Here is a 12006-nt window from a genome sequence, read left to right as displayed (position 1 = left end):
ATTGAATCAGCCCATTATCTCCTCCAGACACTAGTAAAGTGGTATGGAGAGAGTGAGAGCTGGATATTATCTGCATACTAGGTATGCTGTTCTCCAATTCTCCAGATGACACTTCCTAGCAGCTTTACATAGATGTTAAAAAGTGTGGGGTACAGAATAGAACCCCGCAGGACCCCACAGCACAAATGCCAAAAGCAGCAGTCTGCCCTTACTGCTACTCTGGTGGTGGTCCCGCAGATAGGAGCAGTGCCTCCAATTCACAGAACCACTCCAGGAGAACCATGCACTCCGCATGTTTCTTTCTCCAAAGAGGTTATCAGTCAGAGCTGCCGGGGCTGTTTCAGTGCCCAAACCAGTCTCAAAGCTAGGTTGAAATGGATCTTAAACTGAAATAAGGCTAGATTTTAGACTACTAAAACATGTTGCTTATCAAAAGTGTATTCCATGAAATTATGTCACCGTAGATCCTAAAAGCCATTTTCATAACTCACAATGTCTGGACAGTTTTATCCTAAAGTATTTCCTACTATGTTCCATTAACTGTGTTGTGTTCTGATCCATGTATATGGTGCACTTTTTCTATGCCAATAAAGGAGATTGATTGATTTTCTTAAAAAGTGTATTGAGAACATAAGAGGAAAGTAGCAGATATGAGGAAGCGGTTTCTTAAGAGGAATATTTCTTGTTGAAACAAAACATAAGAAAATTATTACTAGAAGAACCAGAAAGGAAATCCTCATATTTGCATCCGACACACAATAAAAACATTTCTTGTACTCAATATTATTTATTTTATTTCATATCCTGTTGTTTATTTCATATCCAGTCTTAGTGAGTTGGTGGGTAAAAGAACGTATTGCATCTAGTGCAGTGTTACAAATTACATGTTGGCGACTCAGCATATTATACAACTTTTGACTCATTTTGCCATTCTTTTATTGGCTAACCTAATAACATGATCAAAGGCGGAGATCTCAAAGGTCATGTGTCGTCATCTGCCTGGATGCAGGTGTTCTTAGCACCCCCTTTCTGCTGCACAAAGAACCCTCTGAAGCTGCATTCCCAAAGGCACAGGTGCTCATTGCTGCAATAGAAAGTCAGAAATCTGCCTTGCACACATGGAAGAACTTTGCTCCTTGGATCTCAGCCAGAGTCTTGCAGAGACTTGTTTTCGATAAGCATTCTACTCCTATTCCTTATTTCATATCTTACTAGAGTTCTTCAAAAAAGGAGGAATGGAAAAATAGCTTAATATTTCAAAGGCATAGTAGATACTCTCTAGAATATCTCCAAGAAGGATTAGAAAGTAATACAGTGGTACCTCGCAAGACGAACGCCTCGTAAGACGAAAAACTCGCAAGACGAAAGAGTTTTTCGTTTTTTGAGTTGCTTTGCAAGACGAATTTCCCTATGGGCTTGCTTTGCAAGACGAAAACGTTCAATGCATTCCTATGGGAGTGATTTTCAACGCATTCCTATGGGAATCCATGCTTCGCAAGACGAAAAATTCGCAAGACGAAAAAACTCGCAGAATGAATTAATTTCGTCTTGCGAGGTACCACTGTACATATTTGAGGCCTTAAAAACAGGCATTGTGCTAAATAATCTTCAGGTGTATCCCGGACCTGCACTTCTGTAATCCTGTGAGGATTTCTCCCCAAACACTTAAAAACTCTGAATACACTGGCAAATGACCTGTTTATACACCTCTTACATGTTATCTAAATGTAGAACAGGGATTATTACATTAGCAGAGAGGGGAAATGAAGGATACACCCGCATGAAGCTCTCTGAGTTGTTTTGTGATCAACAGATAACTAAGGCAGGATCTAGACACATAAAAAAAAGTTTCAGGAAAACGTGTTGTAAAGCTCATAATGGAAAATCACATTGGTGAAAGATCAAACTCTACTGCGCCATCTGGTGTTTATAAAGCAGTTATAACGATATAATTGACTTCGAGTATAGCTGAGACCTAGGTAACAAGCAAACAGGGTGTAACCCACACATCAACCTACATTCCGTGAGCAGGATAGAAAGTATTTCTGAGTCTTCTCTTACTAGGCTGTCTGGTGTAATGTTTAGTTTTTCTTCCCTATTCTGATTCCGTGTGATTAATTGTAATAACACATGCTCCCTTTTGAGATACGGGGTAGGCATTTAACTTCTTGACAAACTGTTTTCCATTTTGGATTTGTGGTGTTAGCTGTGCATTCCTTAGAGCTCAGTATAACTAAGAGTTCGATTTACTATCTTGGTCTAATAAAGCTAAATGAAATACCTGGAATAAAAATGGAAAATGTGTTTATCTTGTTTCTGCAGTCAATTAAATGAGAAACCTTTGCCAGAGGGCTGGGAGATGAGATTCACTGTAGATGGAATTCCATATTTTGTGGATCACAATAGAAGAACAACTACCTATATCGATCCTCGTACTGGGAAATCGGCTCTGTAAGCTTTCTTACTACAATTTTGTATTACTGCTACTTTCTTTCTACTATTGGCATCTGTTATACACACTGCTGGATAGCCGTACGATTAAACTTGGTTACCTTTGGTGGTGAAAACAAATGATGCTGTTCTTGAAATGTTAGCAGAGTTTGTTCAACAACTTGCCTAAGGTTTTTTTTTATGTGCTATTAAATGTTAAATACTTCTTTTATTTATAAAATAATATACACCAGTTTTTCCTTTAGTACTTATTTAACCTGCGCTTCCGCATTTTATCAGTTTTGCTTCAAAGACCCCAAAGATTAAATTTCAAATCAGAGAATTCCCAGTTTACTCTTCACTCATCTTACTCCCTCTATCCCCCTCCACCCTTCCCTTTTAATCACACCTACTTAATGGAATGGTGAAAGTAAGAGAGGCAGTAGCAGTCAGGTTGAGGTAAGAGAAGAGGGGGAAATAGGATCAACTGGCTGCTACCATGCTAGGGGGAAAGCCTACAGAGGCCCGTGGAAAATTACAACTCCTCGGTGTACTAGTAGCATGCCACTGAGTAAAGGGAAGAAGGGAGATGATTTTGTTCCTAAGGAATAATTTACCTAGCTATATTGTAGCTATATGTGCTTCCACAAAACAAACCTTCATTTTGTGAATCAGTTAACTAGGCAAAGAACTGAAATGGATGACAATTGCACAACTGTATTCCAGTGATTTTTTTACTTTTGTTTTCAGAGATAATGGACCCCAGATAGCATATGTTCGTGATTTCAAGGCAAAGGTCCAATACTTCCGGTTTTGGTGTCAGGTAAGTTATGTTTTACTTTGGGGAAAGAGTTTTACTGCAAGTTTCTAGTGAGTCCATTGTCATAATCTGTGTTACATAGTATTTATGTTTCTAAAAGAGCTGCCAGTTCCACAAACCCCCATGCCCTGTGGGATTTCATGAGGCTTCGTGAAATTGTGGTGGCAGTAACTCTGTTGGACACTCCAAAGAAGAGTGGGGAGAGAGGTTACTCAGAATCTTCCACTGCACTGTCCTCTACATTAACAAATGAATATTAATGAGAATAACTGTGATAATTTGCCATCAGATAAAAGCATTATCTTAGAGTGTGTCTTACATGCAAACTCAAAAACATCCTTAGATGTTTTTGGCCACAGGGCAGTCATTAAATAATTAAACTTTGTCAGGTGAAAGCATTAGTAAACTATAAACAAAGGAGTTAGCTTCTCTCAGCATAAGTTCGAATTGGAGTTGTTTTACAAAATAAAGTTTACAGAGCTTCTATTTTCACTGTGTATATTTGGAATTATTCATGAACATCAGTGGGAATACCATCCACATACAACAGCTTTATATCACTGGCAATATCTAGCAATGGTGTCAATGGCCTCTTTTCAAGGATATGTGTATGCAGTAATACATTGTAAGCAGCTAGTACCACACATGGGGAAATAATTCACAGTTGCACCTATCTCTGTAAAACAGGGGAGGGGAACCTTTGGTCCTCTGGATATTGTGGGTCTACCACTCCCATCAGCCCCAGCCAGCATGGCCAATGGTCAAGGACGATGGGGATTGTAGTCAAGCAGCATTTAGAGGACCACAGGTTCTCCACACCTGGCACAGATGGAAACACATCAATCTATTCCATTCATTCATGGTAGATCTGCCCTATGTGTTAGATCTGCCTGCATTCAGATTCATAGCTGACGTGCACATGTGGAAGGGATATCTTAGGATTCTTTTTTCTAACCATACACAGTTGCATCTGGCACACTTCCATATGTGTAAATGCTATACTGTACATGCAAACCAGTTCACATATGTGCAACCAGGGTTTCTTGAATTCAGTATTTTCATATACTTTACCATCTATTGTCCTATTATGTAGTTGGCTTGTCTTTCAAATCTGTTTCTTACATTTTAGCAATTGGCCCTGCCCCAGCACATTAAAATCACAGTGAGCAGAAAAACATTGTTTGAAGATTCATTTCAGCAGGTAATTGAGCTGTGTTTCAGTACTTAAAGCATTGTAAAATGTGTGGAGTATGTGTATTTCATCTGAACTATGTTTCAGCCCTCTCTAATCTGTTCAATGTCAACCTTCCTCTCTAAATGGCATATTAAATGTTTCAGGGATCTGCTGATCCAGAATAAATGAGTAAAACAGCAAAACCACCATATAGCAGTGTCCATTTTAATGTGCATGACTGTGTGAGCAATTATTAGAATGTTAATCTTCTAATACTTCTTCCACTAAGATAATGAGCCTCAGCCCTACGGACCTACGAAGACGTTTGTGGGTCATTTTCCCTGGAGAAGAAGGATTAGATTATGGAGGTGTTGCACGGTAGGGATGTCTTACTATGTAAAACAAATTGAACCATAGGCACTTGAAATTGTTTGGTAGGAAAGTTTTTTAGATAACTCTGAGGGGTTTACATTTTTTAAAAACCGTGACCCTTTTCTTTGGAAAGTTCTATCTAATTTGGGGTTTAACTTGTCAGTATCCGGGAAAGGGAAACTTGCAGATTTAAAGCTTGCGTGTGTGTTATATACACAACTTTTCAGTAAACAAATTTGGGCTCTAGTATCATGGATAACATTAATATCATTGGTGAGAAAGCTTCAGCCTGTGGACCTAATTAGCATTCCTAATTTGACTGCAAACCATTCCTATTCACCCCACGCATGACATCACATGGCTGCAAGGGAACAATAAGGAGCTTGAAGTGTGCTCTCAATTGTGCCTTGGCAAAACATGCCTGCAAATGGGCATTTTCCTTCAGCAGACTTTGCTGGTTCACAGAGGGAAATTGACTCTTTACAGGCACAGTTTGAGTCCAATCAGGGTTTGCTGTTGGCACCAATTAGCTGGTCACTGCCAACAGTAGGCCCCTTTGAAGTTGTCACCGATTTTGACAAGTGGGTGGCACCACCCAGCTGTCAAAGTAGCCTTTGTGGGGAGGACATGTTCTGGCCTTTGGGTTGAATCCAGTTCCCTACCCCTGACTTACATCTTCATGCGTCCTGGTAAGATTTGTATCAGCTGAGTTGGGCTAGACTCACAATACTTGTGAGTCTTTAGCTTCTTTAGCTGATGTAGCAAAATTTTTTTGATAACCACTAAAACTGATCCCTAGTTTTGTGTTTTTGCGGCACTCAAAATAACCATACCTTTAGTGCTGGGTCAGTCCTTCATTATACATATAACTATCTTTAAAATGATTTTATCTACTCTGGCTATACTGATTGTAAGTGTCTATTCTAAAGCCAAATAGCCCAGCATATCAGTCAATACACTCTTCAGCTTAAAAAAAATGTAAAGTCAGCATCAGTATTTATAAACTAAACATCTGATTCCACATCAGAAGTCACAGGGCTGCATCTTGGACATAATTAATTTCACTCAATATTGTGACATTGTTTAAGATACAGTGGTGCCCCGCAAGACGAACGCCTCGCAAGACGAAAAACCCGCTAGACGAAAGGGTTTTCCGTTTTGGAGGCGCTTCGCAAAACGAATTCCCCTATGGGGTTGCTTCGCAAGACGAAAAAAATCTTGCATCCCCCCGCGGGTTTTTTTTTGCTTTTTTTGCCCTTTTCTTAAGCCGCTAAGCCGCTTATCAGCTGTTCCGCTGATAAGCTGCTTAACAGCTGATCGCTGGAAGCCACTTGACAGCTGTAGCGCTAATCCGCTAAGCTGTCAATGGGCTTACTTCGCAAGACGAAAAAACCGCTAGACGAAGAGAATCGCGGAACGAATTCTTTTCGTCTAGCGAGGCACCACTGTATGTACATGGGCATTGCAAGAATAGTGTTGGCCTGTTTATAAAGAGAACCCTGAGTTCCCATATGCAAAAGAAAAATGATAAGCCTCAAACAGTACCGCATGTAGGAGCTGAACCCAGCATAAGTAAATTGCTAATTATCTGCATCTGAACCTTGAGTAATCCTAGTCTTTTTAGAAGCACCGGAATTTCTATAACTGAGAACTACTTTTGGCGTCCTATCGAAGCACTTGATGTGCTCATTCCAACTAGCTGTGGGCAGGCTGAACATAATAGATTGCCCCAATAGTTTTATGTTAGCTTTGGAGGTTAAATTAGCACTATGGAATCTGTACACAATGTCTAAACCTAATACTTGGTTCTTGTGGTGTTGACTGTGAGTTCTTTATGTGGTTTCAGGGAATGGTTCTTTCTGTTGTCGCATGAAGTGCTGAACCCAATGTATTGCCTGTTTGAATATGCAGGAAAGGATAACTACTGCCTACAGATAAATCCAGCTTCTTACATCAATCCAGACCACCTGAAATACTTCCACTTTATTGGCAGATTTATTGCCATGGTGAGTTCAGAGCACAAAATAATAAATAGGGGAGTTTCTGGGAACATAGTAAGGACAAGTTGAAAGTTTCCTGGTAGAATGAGGATTTATTTTATTTTATTTTTTCTTAATGTGTAGCAAAAACTCTTAAGTCCGCATGTGGGGCCAGGGGAATCTAGACTGAAAAAACCCACTCTTGACAAGAGGGATTACGACATTGTTTGCAGTTCAGTGCAGTGCACTCTTACACTCTAGTGTATTTTAAAACATACCAGGTGCTTAATTCTGTTTCTTTTCCTTAATGCTTGTGACAGTGAAAACATGCTTGGTCATGCTTGTGCTGTGCTGTAAATTTGGTTTATTATTATTTGATTTTTTTCAGATTGCTTTATTATGAATTACGTATTTTGAAGTTGCACCCTACTCTAGGGCTGGTTTTAATGAAGTACGGGTTATAGGCCATCTGAGTATAATAAATAATGACTTGAATCCATTGATTTCAATGGCTATACTGTTGAGTGTGGCTTTGCTGGATATCATCCATATTAACCTACAGCTCCAAAATATATAGTATCTTATAGCAATTTTCCGATAAAAGCACCACCTGAAAATTCTGCCTGAGTAGAGGGGGGAAAGCCCTCTTGTGTACAAGGGTTCCACAGATGGGATTCATTAGGTGAATCCCACCCATAATCTGTACCATGGGGAATTATAGCCTATTTCACACAGGGAGGGATTATACCTCACATGTTTTCTGTGCTTCCCCTTTCTCTTGTCACCAGTAACCATCAACACAGCACATCCACCTAAGGAAATAGTTACTGGTTTTTGAGTGACTTTAAGATGACCTTTAATTCATTGTTTCTTCCAAAATCTAGGCTGCAGGCACCTGTTTGCTGGTTATGAGGTTGACTAGACAAGGTTTCCTATAAAACAAATAATTAATAGTTTCCATCTTTTGCAGGCTTTATTCCATGTGAAATTTATAGACACGGGTTTTTCTCTACCATTCTACAAACGTATCCTCAACAAGCCAGTAGGACTAAAGGATTTAGAATCTGTAGATCCTGAGTTTTACAACTCACTCATCTGGGTAAAGTGAGTTTCTGAAATCAGCTTCTCAATTCTTGAAATGTTGTAGATGTTAAAATGTGTGATTGTGTGTGTGTGTGTGTGTATGCACATTTGAAAATCAGTGCCGTGGTGTATGGATTAGTGTTAAAAAACATATTTGCAGTTTGTTTTAAAAGTCAGTTTTACTGTTCAAGTGTGATTTTTAAAAATAAGAACATTTGCCTCAAAACTGAAGTGAATATTGACATTCCTTATTTTGCCATGCATTAAATCTTTTTGTAATATTTTGTTTGGATTGTAAACTGCTTTGACCATTTGTTTTTTAAAAAATGGGTAGTAATTATAAACTACTTGATATGAAATGTAAAGTATGTATCTGTTAAATATTATTGCATGCCAATTCTGAGGTACTGTAAATTATGACTGGATAGCTAGTATAGATACCGAACTTTTTGGTATACAGAAAATATATATGAACATTCAATATCAAAATTCAGAAAACCTTTTCTCCTTACAAATTTTTGAAAATCTCATTGTAGAATATGCCTCCCTCTCCATTTGTTGATGAACAAAAGGAATTTTCGGCTTGTGACATCAACTTGTTTAATGATACTGCTGATTGCACTTCCTGAAAATAGTAGTTAATATATATGGTGTTTGTTTTGTAGGGAAAACAATATTGAGGAATGTGGCCTGGAGATGTATTTCTCAGTTGATAAGGAAATTCTAGGTGAAATAAAGAGCCATGATTTGAAACCCGATGGCAGCAACATCCTGGTTACTGAGGAAAACAAAGAGGAATACATTAAGTAAGTTCAAAGTTGGTTTGCAAGTTTATTTTATCTTTTAACCATTTGTTTTTTTATTCTATAAACTTTCCCTTTTTAATGTTTTGGAAGTATTATCAAACCTCTTCATGAAGGCCCACATGTAAAATAGACGTGGGCTTATCAGTAAAATAGTCAAATTGCTACATCAAAGCTAGTCTTGCCCGAAATACAGCATGAGCATATTCATGCATAGGAAACTACTATGATTGGTGTGCTATAGTCTTAAGCAGTAACCTCTGCCTGTGTCGCATGGCACAGTGCTGTAATTCTGCCATGGAGGTGGACCTTCCACTGCAAATTCAATGTCTGTCTACTATAATACCTATTACAATTTAATTAATATTGTTGCTCATCAAAAATCAACATTTTCAGACTTGGTTGAGCCTGTTTGGAGTAACTGTGTGTTTTCATACTCTAGGCTAGTGGCAGAGTGGAGACTTTCCCGGGGTGTTGAAGAGCAGACACAAGCTTTCTTTGAAGGTTTCAACGAGATCTTACCACAGCAGTACTTGCAGTACTTTGATGCAAAAGAGCTTGAGGTATGTCTAATCCTTTGGGCATAAGGCTTAGTTGAGAAATGGTTAGCATATTTGCAGGGGCTTATAAATGTGGTGCACCTTTATGACATGAGTCATAGCAGAGTTATAATAAAGATGTTGCAGTTTAGTTAACCTGGAATAGCCAGATGTTGTGGACTACAACCTTCATTGGCTCCAGCCAGCATTGACTCTGGTCAGAATAGTTTCATAGCACCTGGAGGGCATCACACAGCCAAATACAAGGCTAGACAATCACCTTATCAAGGCAAAGTATATTTTAACATGTTTTAACACAGAGGCACATAGTCCTGTACATATGAAACTCTTCTAAACAAGGATGCTACAATTGTGTTTAAATCCTTGGACAACTGAGCTAGAAAATGAATTCCTAAATGCACCATATCTAGAAAGATACTAACTCTTCATTAACCCTTTGAGTAAGAGATTCCTCCATCATCTCTTACACCAACGTATCATGGCATCAGAGTTTCACTAACCTAGCTGGTGTTCAACTATTTCTCTTCAAAAAGGTGCTTTTGTGTGGAATGCAAGAGATTGACTTGACTGACTGGCAAAGGCATACCATCTACCGACATTATACCAGAACAAGCAAGCAAATAATGTGGTTTTGGCAGGTTTGTATTGCAGCAAAAATTGTGCCAAATGTGCCACTAATGGAACTTCTGGGAATCTAGGATCTCTTCTGTTCTTGTTCCAATAGTTACCTAAGTATTAGCCCTATAAACTTAAGATTACAGAATGCCAACAGATTTCAGAGGGGGAGCCATAAATAGCCATAAATAACAGGAGTCTTGTGGCACCTTAAAACTGTTTCTGGTTTATACCCAGCTATAGATTCTGCTTGACCCTGTGCATGTCACAATTGTTCAGCCTTTCTTGCTCATCTAAAAATGGGATAAGTAGCAGCTTTCCTACTGGAATTATGTGAGGAATAGTAAAAATACTTTAAGCATAGGAAGTTGCCTTACACTTAGTCAGAACAGGGTCCATCTAGCTCAGTATTACCTTAATTAAAGAGTACATTGATGGGCAGTGGCTTTTCAAGGTTTTAGACAGCAGTCTTTTTCCAGTCCTATCTGGAGATGCCAGGGATTGAAGCTGGAACATTTTGCACGTATGCTACAAGTTCTATGTAAGAAAAAATGGCAATAGTGAAGCCAGACTTAGGTGACAAAGTTTAAAATGATAGTATATAATGGCTGACAAAAACTAAGGTACAGTGTACTTTGGCAGTCTTTTTAAAGTGATCTTATGTGGCTGTTACTTTGTGGTTACTTACAAACTATTCTATGGATCTATATGTTCAGAACTGTGCAAAAATGTTTCTTTTTTCAAATCCTTTCTTTACCTGGGAATGAGATAACAAACACTGAAGAACATGGGCATCTCCAGGCTTGGAAAAAGAAATAATGGATGAGGAGGAAAGGCTTTCTTTTCTTTTCTTTTTTAGTTACCTCTTAGGACATTTTACAGTCTTTAAACCATACAAAATCTTCAGTGGAATACAGCTAACACCAGTGATATCTCACACTAATACTTCAGAAGCTTATCTAGGCACTCTAGTTAAATAAGCTTCCTCGAAAGGCTTTTCCACTACTATTCCCCATGGAAGCTGTCTTTGTTTTCCATTTGCCTCTATCCTTGTTCCTTCCACGGCCCTTTTACCAAAAAATAGACCCTCAAAACACAAGGGTATGAGAACGGATTATATAAATTTTATTTGTTTTTAAGACTGGAATAGGGATGGGGTCTGTACAGCTATTTTAAATGTGTTCTTTTTCAGTTTGTGAAGGACATAGATAATGAGAAGAGGATGAGACTACTACAGTTTGTTACTGGAACATGCCGATTACCAGTTGGAGGATTTTCTGACCTCATGGGTATGCAAAATTATTCCTAAGTGTGCGAGAACCAGGGTGACACTGTGTGTAAGAATGTTGGCTTGAGTTCCCAGTTCAGAATTTTGGGGAAAGGTGTTCCTTGAAATATGGTGGTCCCGAGGCATATAGGGTCAAAACCAGCACTTCCAATTAGGCTTGGGAGCAAATGGACTTTCTACTCAGGCCAGAATTGGTGGCCTGAGTGGTCAAAGCATATATCTGGCTGCCAAATTCTGCCCTACTTATGGTTTCCAAATTGTCTTCAAAAGCAGCCCAATGTATAAAGCATTGCAATAATTTCACCTAGAGGCTTAATAATAATAAATAATTTTATTTATACCCCGCCCTCCCCACCCAAGACCGGGCTCAGGGCGGCTAACAACCAATAATAAAAACAAGTTGATTAAAATACAATTTAAAAAACAAGATTAAATACGTTAAAACATTAGGATGCAGCCTCTTCACAGGAGGAGAAAGGAAAAAGAAAGAGGGGGAGGGAATCAAACTGATTCTAAGCCAAAGGCAAGGTGGAACAACTCTGTCTTACAGGCCCTGCAGAAAGAAATCAGATCCTGCAGGGCCCTGGTCTCATGAGACAGAGCGTTCCACCAGGCCGGAGCCAGTGTTGAGAAGGCCCTGGCTCTGGTTGAAGCTAATCTAACTTCCTTAGGGCCCGGGACCTCTAGGGTGTTGCTATTTATGGACCTTAAGGTCCTCCGTGGGGCATAAAGCACTTTATGACTCCCTGGTCATATCTGACCCATGTAAGAGCTTTGCATGACAATATTTTGCCATGCTGTAGTGGCAATGCCACTTACTGGGAAGATTTTGCAGACAGGAACTTGATAGTATGACCAGTGTCTTCTATTGCCATAAAATAC

General features: G+C 39.0%; 1 protein-coding gene across 3 annotated transcripts in view; it reads left to right on the top strand.

Moving 5' to 3' along the window:
- Positions 1-12006, top strand: part of ITCH (itchy E3 ubiquitin protein ligase) — a 50264-nt gene that overhangs the window by 33515 nt on the left and 4743 nt on the right. For all 3 annotated transcript variants that reach the window (XM_081916771.1, XM_081916773.1, XM_081916772.1), the window contains 10 exons: positions 2323-2451; positions 3181-3253; positions 4380-4451; positions 4714-4802; positions 6643-6802; positions 7746-7879; positions 8524-8664; positions 9104-9224; positions 9755-9859; positions 11029-11125. In XM_081916771.1, the coding sequence (XP_081772897.1) occupies positions 2323-2451; positions 3181-3253; positions 4380-4451; positions 4714-4802; positions 6643-6802; positions 7746-7879; positions 8524-8664; positions 9104-9224; positions 9755-9859; positions 11029-11125 (1121 nt within the window). The remainder of the gene's footprint in view (positions 1-2322; positions 2452-3180; positions 3254-4379; positions 4452-4713; positions 4803-6642; positions 6803-7745; positions 7880-8523; positions 8665-9103; positions 9225-9754; positions 9860-11028; positions 11126-12006) is intronic.

The sequence above is a fragment of the Podarcis melisellensis genome (assembly GCF_964234715.1).
Source record: "Podarcis melisellensis genome assembly, chromosome: 6".
In the NCBI taxonomy this organism is placed as follows: Eukaryota; Metazoa; Chordata; class Lepidosauria; order Squamata; family Lacertidae; genus Podarcis; species Podarcis melisellensis.
Note: the sequence above shows the minus strand (reverse complement) of the source record. Positions and strands in the feature narration are given on the sequence as shown.